Source organism: Carassius auratus, unplaced genomic scaffold, assembly GCF_003368295.1.
Source record: "Carassius auratus strain Wakin unplaced genomic scaffold, ASM336829v1 scaf_tig00023281, whole genome shotgun sequence".
In the NCBI taxonomy this organism is placed as follows: domain Eukaryota; kingdom Metazoa; phylum Chordata; class Actinopteri; order Cypriniformes; family Cyprinidae; genus Carassius; species Carassius auratus.
Window position 1 is genome coordinate 41,124 of NW_020525255.1, and position 16,692 is coordinate 57,815.

Genomic DNA, 16,692 nt, shown 5'->3' on the forward strand with positions numbered 1-16,692 from the left:
ACGGGGCCAAGCACTCCAACGGCAAATGTAGGAGCTAAGCATGGCATGAAGCATCACACCAAATACATTAATGAGCAATAACAGTAATTTTGGAATTATTGTAATTGAAATGGCAAAAAAAAAATCATAATACCACCTCTAGTAGCATGATTACTTGGCTTATAAAGTTTGACCAATAGGTGGCACTGTTATGAAATCAATTTGGTGTACTCTGTTTGACTTTTCAATGACACACACAAAGTTTGGTGTTAATATGCCACAGCATTCCAGAGATGCAGCCTCAAGTGTCATTTTGTCATTGTGTTTCAACTTCGCCGCTTTGGTATGCGAAAACGGTTTTGTCTATCGACACAAAATCCATAACTTTGTGTCAACATAGTCTGAAGATCATCTGATTCGAATTTGGTGAAAATTGGACATACGGTTCATGAGGAGTTCGAAAAAGTAGGTTTTCCACATAAATCAAAATGGTGGACCGGAACTTCAGTAAACACTGGCATATTTGGTATCTATGTTATCGGCATAAGCCAGGGAATATTTTGAGCCCAGTTTCGTTGCAATAGGCTAATGGACTAAAAAGTTATTAGCATTTTAAAAAGTGTAATTACTCATGGTTAATGAATGGTTTATTACTCTTGACCAATAGGTGGCGCTGTTACCAAATTTATGTGGCATGGTCAGTGTGAGGTGGCGATGACACATACAAAGTTTGGTGCAAATATGTCAAAGTGTTGCAGAGATACAGCCTCAAATGCATTTTGGCACCCTTCCAGCAAATTCGTTGATGCGCTAAATGAGAACCGTTACGTATATCGACACAAAATCCATAACTTTTTTCCAGCATGGTCTGAAGATGATTCACGTCAAATTTGGTGAAAATTGGGCTAACGGTCTAGGAGGAGTTCGAAAAAGTAGGTTTTCAACATTAAGCAAAATGGCGGACAGGAAGTAAGGCCAATTTTCACATTATTGGTATCAATACTCTCGGCATGACCCACAGAATATAGCGAGACCATTTTAATTTTAATAGACTAATTTATTCAAAAGTTATTAGCGTTTATGTGATATTTCATTATAACTATTGGCCACAAGGTGGCGCTGCCACCAAACTTTTTGAGTACCTTCAGGGCATGGAGCCGAATATTTTTGTAATTATTTGCGAAACGATACGATGCTGTGTTCAAAAAATACAGCATTTTGAAACATAATTCAAAATGGCCGACGCCTAAAATGGCCGACACAGGAAAATTGGATATCATTCGACTCGACATGACTCACTGAATCTAAAGAGACCAGTTGTGTGATTTTTGGCCAAACCATTCAGTAGTTATAAGCCAAAATATGCATTTTTCATATCTCCTGACCACTAGGTGGCGCTGTGTCGAAACACAGCAGGTAGTCTCAGTTCATGCTTGTTATAACACACGCCAAGTTTGGTCTCAATATGACAAACCGTTGCCGGGATATAGCCTCACGTGCATGTTTGCGTGCTTTTCGTCAAATTTGTTTACATGTCATTCGACAACAGTTGGACGAATCAACTTGAATTCCATAACTTTTTGCCAGCATGGTCTGAAGATGATCTGAGCCAATTTTCGTGGCAATCGGACTAACCGTCTAGGACGAGTTCGAAAAAGTAGGTTTTTCGAATAATTGAAAATAGCGAAAAAACTAAACCTTGCGATTTTTGAATTTTGGAGTTCATTCGACTTGGCCTGAGCCAAGGATTCAGAGGAAAAAAGAATTTCCATTTTCTGGCTTACGGTTCAAAAGTTATTAGCATACAAACATTGAAAGTTTGGACAAGTGGTGGCGCTAGAGAGTAGGAGTTAGAGGCTTCAAATTTGCTATAGTTAATGTTGGGACTGTCCTCTATCAGTGTGCCAAATTATACAACTTTCCCGCAATCGGTTCTATGGGCTGCCATAGACTTGCGGCGGAAGAAGAAGAAGAAGAAGAAGAAGAATAATAATAATAACGCCAACGAAAACAATAGGTGCCTACGCACCTTCGGTGCTTGGCCCCTAATAACGCCAACGAAAACAATAGGTGCCTACGCACCTTCGGTGCTTGGCCCCTAATAACGCCAACGAAAACAATAGGTGCCTACGCACCTTCGGTGCTTGGCCCCTAATAATAAGAACGCCAACAAAAACAAGAGGGTCCTACGCACCTTCGGTGCTTGGCCCCTAATAAAAATATCAAAATCAAATATGTTAATGTCCACCCAACTTTATTCACACATAACAACAGCAATAATATATAATTTATTTGATTTACCATGGAAATATCCCAGAATGTCACATCACTATATTTTATAGCACTTTCCATGTAGCCTACTAATGTACTTTTTTTAATCAAAGTAAAATATTTTCATGTCATCCCAACTTTATTCACACATAATTAGTATTGTTATTATTATTTAATAGTTATTGTTTTTTTTAAATGATTCTTTATTATTATTATCATTTCACATTGCTGTAAGTTATATGTCAGAATGTCTCATTATGAAGGAGATTATGTCAGTATACTTTATACCACTTCCTTTGATAATCGGCAACATACGTTCGTCCTCTTTGCATATTATAACTGTAGTATAGTATAACATTTTCTGTCGGCAATAATTCAAGTTTAATGTAGAGGCCATTTTGTGATGTTGTTATGGAAGTCTTCTGTTCTTCACACATTCACCTTGCAGTTTTCTCTGTAAAATGGATAAAGAAACGAATGAAACAGTGCAGTGTTAAATCAAAGTCTTGTATGATATACTGTACGGTTGATTTATAATCACTCACACTTGCTTGTCGAGGTAAGTTGTTTTGGTTTCACAGGCTTTCCGCTGACTCTCTGCTGCCACCTGCAGGCTCCTCGCCGCTTCCTGTGAAGCTGCGCATGAATCCAAGTGATGCGATCCACTGGTCAGATTCACCCACAGAGTCTCAAGAAGAGCTGCGCACAACAAAATAGGGCTAATGAACACGTTTTCTTACATTTCTTATCGGTCATATTCTGAAGTAAAATGTAAGCTATTTAAGCTCATGCAATAATAAAAATAAATAAAATGTCAATGATAAATTTGTTAACATTTAGGAAACAAAAAAGATTCTTTACCTAAGTGCACAGAAATAAATTGAAGTTGAAGCTAATTAAAAATGATTATGAATATATATATATATATATATATATATATATATATATATATATATATATATATATATATATATATATATATATATATATATATATATATATTAATTTCTAGTGCTACTGATCACAGAATCTGGATGGCAATCTACAGTACATTATGCTCCTTAAAAAGAGACAAGTATGCTCTAATGGAAAAACATGCAGATGACGAATTTGGGTACACCAACTTTATCATTTATGAACAAAAATTATATTTTAGGCTTTCTTACCTTCCTGGTGAGCCAGCTCAGAAACGAGTCTTGCATGATCGCTCTGATGCTTGAATCTTTGATTTTCCAAAGCTGTTAAATTTTTCTTTAGGATCATCTAAAATAGGGGTAATATCCAATAAAATCAATTATCATAATTAAAACCAATTCAATTATATAGTCTCTATATCAGTTTTTTACAATACTGTGGTTAAACTCAGTACAAGATTCAAGGCACAATCATAACTTTCTGATACTCGCTTGCAGTCGCAGACTCTCTGTTAGAGATGCATCTGTTTTCCTCTGACCCTCCAGAAGGTTTCCCAGCTCTTCTTGCAGTTGGGTCTGGTTCTCCAAGCTCAGCTTCAGTGCAGATTTTAAGTCCGCTTGCTTTTTTTCCTTCATCACTTTGGCTCCCTCCATCTTCTCAATTAAGGCCTGTTGTGCTTCTTTGCATTGTGTAACACCAGCCAAGGGGGGCCAGGTGGCCCAAACCACGATGACAATCAGAGAGACCACGGACCACAGAGCCAGGAGAGCCATAATCCAGTTACAGGTGTTCTGGGCTGAATTGGACCTGGCCATCCTGAGAAAGAGACCTTCTTCTGTCTGGTCTGATAGGGAGGGAAGTTTAAGTGGATCCGTGTTGAACCAGCTGTGTTTTAGTCACTGAGGCTGGGCTGTTTCTCTGGATATAAGTGGATTCTACGTCAGCATGCCTACAATGTTATTCTAAGGACCTTATCAGAGCTCTGCAAAATAATACTGTTTTAAAAAACATTGGGGTTTTCTTTTATGTCCTCATGGCAGTATGGTTGTTAAATCAATGTAATGATTCATAATGCAATATGAGACGAGTATGATGGGATTAAGACAGACTAAAATGTATTAAAGGGAATAATTTACCCAAAAATTAACATTCTCTCAGAATTTCCTCACTATTATTTTTCTGAAAAATGCACTGAAAAAAAAGTACAAGATATTTTCTTATAAAACATACTCCAATAATCTTTTTTTTATTTTTATAATTATTTTACAAGTGCACAAAAATATCTCTATGCGTATTTTGTCCATAAATTAAAAGTGTATGTTTCATTATATGGACAAAAACAGTAGAAATATTGTTTAGAATATAAAGCAAGCCATACATGTTTAAAACAACATGATGGTGAAAAAAGTATACCATTTTTGGCGGAATTATCCCCTTCAAATGAACTTGGAATAAATTCATTTCAAATTGACCAAAGAAACTAAAAACTGGAAAGTTCATGTTGCCAGAGCTAAAGTGAGTCATGCACTGTTGATTTATGTCAACACATCTCATGGGAAGCTAACAGTTCTCAGACTATTCATTGATGTCCTGTGGTTTGAAATTTCAAAGTAAACAGTTGCATTTACGAGACCCCAAAAATCCAAATGTTTATCTGAACAGCAAAACACGATTATGTTACAATGGAGATGGAAAAATCTTTTGTTTAATTAGAACTCTGGGACTTTCAACATCTCTGGACATGTTGAAAATTAAGATAAAAGATTGTCAAATGCTCAGAGTTATAAAACACTACATTTCACCTCCTAGTGCGTTCCTCAGCCCACAAACAAAAATAAAGACACTGTAACTCTATTCTTATTCAATTATTTTATTTGACTGGACTTTTCTGATGTGTGTATATTATATATATATATATATATATATATATATATATATATATACACATATATATATACATATATATATACATAAACTTGTAGTAAATAAAACAACTTAACAGATAGAGTACTGTAAGCCAACAAATATAAATATTGCCATTTCCAGATACCAATGCTCACTTGCATATGGAATGTCATACAAAAAAAAAAAGGAATGTTTGAAGTGTGTTTTGAATAAAAGAAAAGCTTTAAAGAAATAGTTCACCCAAAAATGGAAATTCTTCTACGTTTTAGTCACCCTCATGTCGTTCCAAACCTCAAAACATTAATTTTTTTTTTCCTGTGGAACATAAACTGTTTTGAACATACTATTACTGCTTAAACACAAATAAAACATTTTTTGCTCTTCACAGGGAAAATAAGTCACGTGGATTTGGAATGGTATGAAGGTAAGTAAATGACAAAATGTTCATTTATAGGAGAACTATCCCTTTAAATAGTCATATTCATAGATACAGAAGCAGTATTAGATATATGTACAGACCATTCAAAACAGCATTAGGGACTATCATAACTCTTTGTCTCATATCATAAAATAAGAATTTGATTTGCATAGGAAAAGTGGACATGCAGAGCAACAAATGCAACTGGCATCTTGGGATTTATTAAATTCCTCATAGAGGACTGTGTAGTGCATTACTCACAATGTACATCAATAATATGCTTTGCTCCAAGTGCTGTTATAGAATTTTAAATAAACAAATTTTTATCTACTGATCCAGCATGTATATTTTTTGAGGTGACAATTAAAAATACTAAATGCTTGCTTCAGCTGTAACAGACAGGCATCACATAAGGATACTGCAATGCACAAGCGAAACACATGTCATGCACACCCTTGTTCTACGAGTAACATGAACTCTACAGGCTTACATGAAGCTTATTGCAAATGTAATACTCTATATCTGCTCTGCATATCCCAAGCGAATATATCAGATAGTCATTGTGTTCAGAAAGCAAACAGAGCAGCTTAAGCCACGCTGGTGCTGCGAGTGTCATTTTCAGCTGAAATCGAGCGCACCAGCTCTTCCACCCAGCGAACCTCTGAGCTCATCTGCTCAGCGAGCACTTCGTAGCGGTTCTCCAAGCGGCCAAACTTGCGTTTGAGGGCATTGGCTGACAGCATGGCAGCACGGGTCTCTTCTTGGCTCTGTCTGCGCAGGGCTTGTGCTCTCTGCAGCTCCTGTTTGATCTGATTCAGATCTGCTGCGATGCTTTCGCTCTCCTCCTTGTACCAGCTTTCTTTCTCCTCATAGATGGAGAGCAGAGCAGCCACGTCCTCAGCACAGGAGCGCTGGTTCTTCTCCAGCTCTCGTAGGCCTTCCTCAGCTGCTGAGATCTCCTCCATGACCTGGGAGAAGCGCTCAAAGTTGATGTAGGTGTTGTTGGGAGGCATGCTGGAGTGGGATTTGATGGTGTACTCCTTTAGACGGGTGGTCTTCAGACGCCTGCGCTCTGTCTTACGCTCACACTCCTCAGGACGAACATTACGCCTCTTAATCACCTGTATGGGGGGGTGGGATGAGAATTAGTCAAGCACAGCACAAATGGTTACTAAACTCAAGAGGGAGGAAAAGAGAAACATTCGAACCTTGATCCAGGAATGCTGGAGACTGTCTTCGATTGTCATTCTCTTCCTGAATGTTAAAAGCAAATATTAAATTAAAGATTAACAAACAGGAATTAACTTTTCTTATTAATAAGCAAATGAGGCCACTTAGAGTTATTTTAGTATTATTTATGTACTATTATACTATTTACTAATATTTTGATTTAGTTGTTATATGTCCATTTAGCTTTATTTTTTCAGTTTTAGTAATTTTATTACCACAACTTAAAATTATTTTTTTTCATTTACATTTTTAATCTAATATTTACATTTTTTTATATATTTACTTCATTACATAATTTTGATAGCTTTAGTAACAGAACTGGATTTGACTAACTTAGGATCCTTGATCAGCAGTCGGCGAATAAAGTCCTTGGCGAGCTCACTTGTGTTACTGAAGTACTCTTCATCGAAGTCATAATTGACTGCTGAAATGTTGGTAAGTGTTTCTTGTTTGGTCTCACCAAGAAACGGAGAAGCGCCACTCAAGCTACAGACAATAAATAATACATTAATATTATTAAAGCAAATAAAACAGCATCATTTGGGTGTGGAAAGCATGTAATCAGCTGCAGCCAAACAAGTCATTTAAGTGACATTACAACTTACAGTATATATGTGATAACTCCAATGCTCCTGCAGGAAAGAAAATCACAAGAAAATAAACTCTCAGCAAAATTAACAACTGGTATACTGAATATCAATTATTAATAACCTAACTAATATAAAAAAATAAATCATTCATGGCTATGACTAACCACATATCTGCCTCCAGACCAAGAGGCTCATAATTCACAATTTCCGGTGCTACAAAAAAAAAAAAAAGATACGGCAAAGATTAAGGACTCCTGATAAAGTTATCATAAGGATAAAAAAGGGTTATAATAATCTCAAATTCTCACCAACAAACTCAGGAGTTCCAAAGATGTTTTTAAATTCTTTTCCATCCTTAATCTGATGAGCAATTCCAAAATCTATCAGCTTGATTCTGGGGTTCGGCACATTTTTATCCAGCAGCATTATGTTCTCAGGCTGAAAACAAAGATGTAGATGAGTTTGTTTCTTTATCTGAACCGCTTTGGAGAAATTAAGCATTACATCATTTGCTCACCAATGGATCATGTGCAGTGAATGAAGCTTTTTCACTGATGGAAGCATTATTATGGATTATGTATATTAGCCGGTCTGACGGTAAAAATGCCTTATTGATGGATTTATTACAATCATGCAGTTTTTCACTTCCCAGGATGTTAACCGATGGACTATGGACTACTTGTGGATTATTGTGTTGTTTTTTATGAGCTGTCTGAACTCTCATTCTGACAGCACGCATTCACTGCAGAGGATCCATTGGTGACATAATGCTACATTTCACCAAATCTGTTGTGATGAAGTAACGAATTCATCTACATGTTGGACGGCCTGTGATTGAGTAAGGTTTCAGCAAATTGTAATTTTTGGGTGAACTATTCTTTTACAACAAATCATCCTAGTGCTCACCTTCAAGTCAAAGTGTGCTATGCGTTTCGAGTGGAGGTAGTGTACTCCATCCAGGATCTGCTTGAGGAACTGCGTGGCCTCCTCCTCAGTCAGTGACTCCTTCTCAGCCAGGAAGTCAAAGAGCTCCCCTCCAGACACCAGCTCCAGAATCAGGATTACGTCGGTCTTGTTCTCAAAGATGTCATGGAGGGTGATGATGTTGCTGTGTTGGATCTCTCGAAGGATGTTCACTTCCCGCTCAATCTCCTCTCGGCTCACGCCTCGTCGGCTGGATGACAGGCGTCTCTTCTTGATAAACTTGGCGGCATATTCTGTTCTGGTGCTCTTTTCTTTACATTTACGCACAATGGCAAACTGCCCACTGGCAAACATGGTACAGAGAAAACCGAAATGAAAAAGAAGAAATCATGTCATTGCATATAGAAGATAAGGATATAGAATGGGTAATGTGTGAACTATACATGTTAACACTCAGAGGTACATACATTCCACAAAACCAAAACTCCAGTAACTATATATAAGAGTTGGAAAATAACTTATTTTGGTAAAATGGTACAAATTCCACATAATGCAATCAAGGAAACTATAAAAAGTGGTTCAAGTATTCCCCTGATGGCTCCTCTCTGGCCCATGTGAAGTCTCATTTGCGCTACAGTTGTTCTCAAGGCTCAGAGAGCGAGCATATGCATTGTAAAGCAGTGATGTCATCCTGCAGCAGCACAGCACAGAAACATCCACGTCCATATATAGAAAAAAGGCCAGGATTGATTCAGTGTTTGCAGATTATTAAGTCACTGTGCTGGGGCCTTGCAGGGCTCTCATAATGTCTGTTGTTTTAACGCACTGATAAGCACAAACACTACGTCACCTTGGCAACTCTAGACCAAACACTATGATGTTTTCACGTACCTTTTCTTAAAGTTCTTTTGTAATTACATATAATTATACTAATTTATCAAACATTAAGATCTTTGGATAATTCAAATCTTAATCTTTGTGTTATCTTAATCTTTGTGAACAGTTTAAACTGGTTTTTACAGAGTTTTAAGGAGGGAAATGACATCTCTTACCTTCCTAACTCCTCTCCCATTTCATAGTACAGCTCCACATCCTCCTGTCTGAAGCCAGCCATGATTTGCTGACTTCAAATGAATCAAACTGTTAGAAAATAAAAATGACCAGAAATAGTGCCTAGTTTAGTTTCATGGTTTTGACTTTGTCTTCAGTCCACTAAAGACTTCGACATTTTGTTTTCAATCACTATAAATGGTTCCTGACTGTTCTTTAGTGTGCACATGTTTTGGTATTTACCCTTGACCTCAGGCAAAGTTGGATTTTAAACTGACATTGGACTGAAAAGTTCCATGTGCAGAATGTGGACATTCTATTCCTACTTACGTCATTACCTACAGTCATAAACCATGTTGCCAGATTTTTTCTGTAACCTTCTTTTTTGTTTGTTTATCATAGATAAAGTTAATCAAGCTAATATTTTAACACTGCACTGCAATATAAACTTACACACACACACAAACACAAAATTACATCTCAAAAGCTATGCTGGAAGTCATGTTTGAACCATAATCTGTAAAGATAACTAAAGCATTTATATTAGCTCAGAGGTAAATTTTCACAGCCAAAAATAAGTTGAAATGTGGCCAATAAGATAAATATAATACGTATATTACGATAATGCACAAAATATCTAAAAGTTACCAAAGCACTATTTCAAGGTACTTAGCCATCTGGCTAACTTGTAAAAGCAACGACCAACGAAAACCGGCAAGCCTCGTACGTTGACACACAAAAACACGTTACGGAATACATATATAAGAATTTCTCTTACATGTTATTAATAATGTTATATAAAACAATGCCATCTAGAATAAGAAAACGCTGAGAGTATGTTACATACCTTAACGTCGCCGCATTCCTCAGTATTTTCCGGTTGTTGCGCTCTTGAGAGGCGTGGCTTTGTCAGTGACATCATTGACTCCGCCGCAGGATGACGTCAGCTTAAGTGTACCTGTTAAGTTTCTGTCAGGTGTTAGCTGGTCTATGTTAAAAACTACTTGTATGGGCTTCCTTTCTCAGCGTTACCACAACATACTTATAACACATAAAAAGGTGTATTTGAGTGAAAGAATGAGTTTGCCTGAAAAATATAATAATAAAGGAACAAACAAAAGTAAAGAAAGACATCATTTTTGTTATGGATCAGTGTTTCACAAGATAGACCTCCAGAGCACACAGTGGCAGGGACTGATTTTAATCTCACTGCCAGTGTCAAATCCTCATTAATGAGCATGTAAGTGAACTTCAGATATGTGTGCTTCACATAATTGTGTTTGCTGTTGTGTGTACAGTATAGACTATGTATGTGAAATGTGAGTCTGTAATTGTGTCAATTATTCAAGACAATCATATAAAGCATTTTCAGCTCACATTTTAGATGTTTATCATACTGTGTCAAGAAACAATAGCTGCAACATTTCAGTTTTTTTAAAAACCACAAAATCTTTTTGACTTCATGGAAAATGTTCTGCAAAATCAGTGTTTTTTTCAGTCTGTCCTTGATGTTTTTCTTGGAGAGTAGTGGCTTCTTTGCTGCCCTTCTTGACACCAGGCTGTTGTCAAAAAAGTCTTGGCCTCACTGTGCATGCAGATGCTCTCACACCAACCTGCTGCCATTCCTGAACAAGCTCTGCACTGCTGGAGACACGATTCTGTAGCTGACTGCTCAAGAAGAGATGGTCCTGATGCTTGCTGGACAATCTGGGACATCCTGAAGACTTCTTCACTGCAGTCCAACATCTCTCCTTGAAGTTCTTGATGATCCGGTAAATGGTTCTTTCAGGTGCAATATTCAATATTTCCTTGCATGTGAGGCCATTCTGATGCAAAGCGATGATGGCTGCATGTGTTTCTTTGGAGGTAACTATTGCTAACAAGAGCACAATGATTGGAAGTACTTCCTCCCTCCTTTTATAGCAATCAGTCTGCTTTTACAATCTAATTAGTATGATATTGATTATCTGACTAGTACTCAATCACACATTTATATGTGCTGCTGGTATGATTAGTCAGTTAATGTTATGGTCATTTTTTGTCAGGATAAAAAATAGTGATTTTTATGTATTTTAGTTTTTTTTGGCCAATGAAGCTTTTAACAATTATTTAAAATGCAAATGATCACTTCATACAATGATCTAAAAACAATGTGAATAAACAACCTCAACAGCTTAAGCAGCAAACTTTGCAAAAATCAAAATTTATGTCACTGCCAAAACCTTTGGCAATGACTTTACTATGGAAATCAATAGATCCAACTGTATTCCTTTATTCGTACCAACATTCTTCAAAACATCTTTTAGGTTTTTTTTAGCAGAAGAAATTTGGGAAAATGCATTTGGACATTTTGTCATATCTATATTTAATTCTATCCATTCTAATATTTAACTCTTAACACAAACTGATGACTTTTGACACTTGGCAACCTTTGAGAAGTGGAAGAGAGAAAGACAATAATATGTGGCCAGTAAAGCCATCTTCTGTCATGTGAGAATATGCACATGTACAGATAATGTCTGTTAATGGAGAAGAAAAATTAATCACTTGAAAAATCCAATCACTTGTAGGGTCATTACAATTCCTTAATTCTTTTATAAAAATGGAAATGTATGTATTTATATGTTCTCTTCAAAATAACATTAGGAAAAACATTGAAATATTATATATAATATATAAAATATGATAATGTAAGCATATATATAATTAAAATAAAAGGAAACAACAAAAGCATAGATCAAAAACAAATGACAAGAAGCTGTGAAGTAGTTAGAAAAAAAAATCAATCATCAAAGGGAAAAACAACAAAGGACTTAAATGCATTAGGCCTAATGGTTTTGAAAAACTGGTCGTAAAATATGATGTCACTAAAGAAATTACACAAATGGGGACTTTAAGAAGGGGAGGCGTGACTAAAACTTGATTGATTAGAGCGAAAGCCAATAGGCCAAGAGTGGACGATCGGAAGCGGACGAAGGTAGCCAATCGGCAACGTACTGCAAAATGTGGGCGGGATACGCTTAAACAGCTGATAGTTGAGTCGGAGAAAGGCAATGCAGATGAGGGAGACGACGACAATCAGGCATCATGCGATTTTTGTCAAGTCTCCTTTGGGCAGCTCTTTTGATTGAACAGGTAAGACGTAAGAAAACACAAAAGAATCCGTAAGGTTTTTGGTGTGTTCCTCAACAGGTCTATACCCAGTTTGTTTTATTTTTCCGATGATTAGTAGCTACATGCTATCTACGCTTAGCTTGCGACGGACGTCAGTAGGATGTGCTCGTGCATGTCTCGGGGCCGCGTGGCCGAGTCCTCTCTCACTCCTGTTAACATGACACTGTTATTGAGAAACATAGACGACACTGATCAAACGAGCGACAAACTGTCATTTTCGCTGGATTTATTTTAATTTGATTATTTATTTTGCAAGCAATGATACTGTAGACAGAAAATGTCAGTAATTTTACCGGTAAAATAATGTAACATAAGTTAAAACCATTTCGTTTGAAAACTGTTACCTTACTATATACAGTACCTTATATTTTGTAGGAATTATGAATTTCCTGAAGAGGTTATTGTGATAGTAAGGCAGTATTTATAAATATTTAACCAGTGCCGGGCAGTAACTTGTTACAGTAAAAATACTACTTTTTACAGTAACTAGTAGTTTAAGTAATTACTAATAAGATTTAGTTTATAAAATTACAGTTACCATCCATAAAACAGCTCGTTACTTAGTTATTTTTGATGCCTCAACCCTTACTGATTTGAAATCCAACAATTCCTTTATTTTCATACTTTTCACAACTCGCTCAAGCACATGAAGTCACCAGTGCATCAGGAAAACTTGGAATATGGAAAAGCTTATTATTCAGGGGATGGGAATATTGTCATTACACTGATTTGATTTTGTCAGGACAAAAGGTGATCTGAACACAGATGTGTATGTTTGTTATGGCATTACTTTACTCTGGCATTACATGGCCACCCACATCCCTCTGATCCCAATATAAATTATATTACTATAATTATATATTTTATGAGCTTATGTGATTTCTTTGTATAAAATATTTTAAGGAAATATAATCATATAAGGGTAACATAAATTATAGTAACAATTAGCTTTAAGCTAAGCATAACAAATAATACAACACTTTCACCTTTAGTCACTATCCATCACCACTAAGTGTTTGTATAAACTTCTGACTTGCAATCCAGTGTAGTTTTTGTTCAAATGATGAGATATATTGCTAGTGACATTTTAGAAGAATTTTGAAATTATAGAATTTTGTTTAGATTTGAACAATGTTACAATGAGTATTACGTTGCATTTGATTTAATTTGGTTCATGTTTATAGATTTATTTTAGTGTCATATATTAACCTGATTATGTGTTGTGTTTGTGTGAGTGACAGCAAACTCTGTCTTTATGTAATAATTGTTCACAGTTGCTGGAAAGGCCAATTTTAATGATCTGTAAGTGATTGTATGGCTTTTTACTGTACTTTCATGGCCATTTCATTGTTCTTTTATTTTGTTATTATCAGATATATTTACTTCGATGTTATACGAACATGTAACGACACACAAACACACACACACACTCGCATACACATTTTGTGGGGAAGTCGTGGCTTAGTGGTTAGAGAGTTTGACTCCTAACCAGAGGGTTGTGGGTTCGAATCTCGGGCCAGCAATACCACGACCCTTGAGCAAGGCATCAAACCCCCAACTGCTCCGCGGACGCCGCAGCATAAATGGTGTGTGTTTACAGTGTGTGTGTTCACTGCTCTGTGTGTGTGCACTTTGGATTGGTTAAATGCAGAGCACGAATTCTGAGTATGGGTCACCATACTTGGCTGAATGTCACTTCACACACGCATATATGCATTCATGTTATTATTCATGCTTATAACATCATATAAATAATGAAACTCTAAAAACCTTTATGCAAGTTCAAATTACCTATTTAGAACAGATGTATACATGCTTCTCTCCTTTTGCCAAGGTTCCCCTCTTTGCACAGCATTGTTATGCACAAACATGTTAACCTATGCAGTATCTGTTCTGATTCACAGGTTTTAGGTGAATATGGCATGGCACATTTCAGCGATGGGGGGAAAAGTAAAGGCAAAGATTACTGCATATTCTTCAACTCTCAGTGGGCTCGACTACCTCAGGACCTCAGTAAAGCAGTTAGTAGCGATTTACATTTTATACACACACACAAATAGAAAGACCCATATCTCTTACTGATGGCTTTCAAATCAATTGCAGCATTTCCAACAAAACCCCTGTTGTATCTGAAAGTGCAGTTACAATTTGGATGCAATGTTTTACTACAGTGCTGCCACTCATTCACCCTGTATTGTTTTCCTCAGGCTCGGCTGCAGACCTACGATCTCACCACCTCTGTGCTGTGCTCCCCTCTGATGTACCTGAGGGGGGCTTCCCAAACAGCATCCCAATGGTGATGAGAGGAAATTGCACTTTCTACGAGAAAGTCAGATTGGCCCAGATGAATGGTGCCAAAGGACTTCTGATTGTCAGCAAAGATAGACTGGTAACACATCATAACACCATTAATGGCATATAAACATCCATCATGAGTCACACATAAATGAACTTGTTTGAAATGATTTACAGACTCCACCCTCAGGCAACAAGTCCCAGTATGAGGAGATCGGCATCCCAGTGGCCTTGCTAAGCTATAAAGACATGCTGGACATCAGTAAAGTAAGTTCAGAATCACTTAAACGCATATCATTTTGTAATTACAAAGGCTACAACAACAAAAATGTGTTTCTAGACGTTTGAGGAGAAACGGCAGGGTGGCCATGTACGCACCCAATGAACCAGTGGTGGACTATAACATGTTGCTCATCTTCCTGATGGCGGTGGCACAGTGGCTGTCGGAGGATACTGGGCTGGCAGCAGGGACATTAAAAAGTAAGAACTGTGCCCTTGTAACAGTGTGAACCCTTGAGGCACAGGTTGCAAGATAAATGAGTGATAAAGCTGACAGCCTGCAGAACTGATTTAACTAAACTCCCATCTGTGTGCCTTTAGACGTTACATGAAGCACAAGAGAGACGACAGTGCTGAGAAACAAGACGAGGAGACCGTCGACGTCACCCCCATTATGATTTGTGTGTTTTGTGGTCATGTGTTGCTCTATGCTGGTGCTCTTGTATTTCTTCTATGATCAATTGGGTAAATAGATGATTCGGTTGTTATTGTCTTTTAATAAACTGTCAGCATTTCGTTCGATCTCAATGATTTAATGTATTCCTCGCTCTGTCTCTCACAGTGTATATGACTATCGCCACGTTCTGTCTTGCATCCGCCGTTGGTCTGTACAGCTGTCTTTGGCCTTTTGTCCGAAGGATACCGTTTGGGAAATGCAGGTTAGAGATGTGCGGTGAAAATACTAGATAAGATTCTTATTGGCTTTGTATTAAAGAAATGCTTTGTGTTGACAGGATACCTGAGAATAACCTGCCATACTGCCACAAGCGGCCACAGGTGCGCATGCCTGATCCTTTCAGCCTTCTGTATAGGAGTCAGTGTCACTTGGGAGTTTTCCGCAATGAAGACCAGTAAGAATAGTAAAAAAAACACACACTTAGGACACTTTCAGCAAGTATTACAGTGTCTGATCAAATATCGTGTTCCCAGGTGGGCATGGATACTTCAGGATGCATTAGGCATCGTGTTCTGTCTCTACATGCTGAAAACAATCAGGCTTCCCACTTTCAAGGTGAGGTTAAATGTCGCTGGATGCTGCCAAGTTGCCAGCATAACATCTTTAGGATGTGGAGATGATACATTTCCTCTCGTTGTAGGCCTGCACTCTTCTGCTGGTCGTGCTGTTCGTGTATGACGTGTTTTTTGTTTTCATAACACCGCTCTTAACTAAGGTATGAGATTTTTTTTAAACAAAAACTGATGGAATGATACAATAGAATTGTATATTATTTTGCATATTTTTGTGTGGTGTTATGTGCAGAGTGGGGAAAGTATCATGGTAGAGGTGGCAGCTGGTCCATCGGATTCCTCTACTCATGAGAAGGTAGGAAGGTGATTTCTTTTTGTTTTTTATTTGCATACATTTAAATACGTATTTGTAATATTTTTGGTGTCAATTTTGCGCCTCTGTCTTCATTAGCTTCCCATGGTGCTGAAAGTGCCCAGGTTGAATTCATCTCCTCTGGTCCTGTGTGACCGGCCCTTCTCTCTCCTGGGCTTTGGGGATATCTTGGTACCAGGTAATGCATGATGAACAGATTTCCAGGGTTTAAGGAAAGAAAGCAGTGATGCACAAAAATATCTTTTTATTTCATTTTTAATTTTTACCAAAAAGCAAAATAAGTGTTCATTTAGACGAAAATAAAGTTTGGCAATTGAACT

The 16,692-nt window shown here is 37.2% G+C and overlaps 1 protein-coding gene and 1 pseudogene across 3 annotated transcripts; one reads left to right on the top strand and one right to left on the bottom strand.

The window, feature by feature from the left end:
• Window positions 1–5,374: 5,374 nt before the first annotated feature.
• Window positions 5,375–10,193, bottom strand: LOC113077829 (death-associated protein kinase 3-like). 3 transcript variants are annotated; one of them, XM_026250095.1, is made up of 9 exons: window positions 10,130–10,193; window positions 9,285–9,372; window positions 8,215–8,575; window positions 7,617–7,746; window positions 7,473–7,521; window positions 7,324–7,350; window positions 7,052–7,204; window positions 6,697–6,742; window positions 5,375–6,609 (listed from the first exon to the last, which is right to left on the bottom strand). In XM_026250095.1, the coding sequence occupies exons 2-9, from the start codon at window positions 9,344–9,346 to the stop codon at window positions 6,076–6,078; spliced, it is 1,362 nt and encodes a 453-aa protein (XP_026105880.1). In that variant the 5' UTR covers window positions 9,347–9,372; window positions 10,130–10,193; the 3' UTR covers window positions 5,375–6,075. The 3 variants fall into 3 exon arrangements, with proteins under 3 accessions (XP_026105880.1, XP_026105882.1, XP_026105881.1); XM_026250097.1 differs by having other exon boundaries at window positions 9,285–9,356; window positions 10,130–10,177; XM_026250096.1 differs by lacking the exon at window positions 10,130–10,193 and adding an exon at window positions 10,061–10,078.
• A 2,114-nt stretch (window positions 10,194–12,307) lies between these two features.
• Window positions 12,308–16,588, top strand: LOC113077830 (signal peptide peptidase-like 2B; annotated as a pseudogene).
• Window positions 16,589–16,692: the final 104 nt, after the last annotated feature.

Bases quoted from the DNA above. Each gene is read 5' to 3' on its own strand.
- LOC113077829 (XM_026250095.1), bottom strand. From the start codon at position 9,346: ATGGCTGGCTTCAGACAGGAGGATGTGGAGCTGTACTATGAAATGGGA. The intron at 7,205-7,323 runs GTAAGTTGTAAT...TATTGTCTGTAG, and splicing joins GGAGTTATCACATATATACT to CTTGAGTGGCGCTTCTCCGT. The intron at 6,743-7,051 runs GTTAGTCAAATC...TTTAACATTCAG, and splicing joins CTGCTGATCAAGGATCCTAA to GAAGAGAATGACAATCGAAG.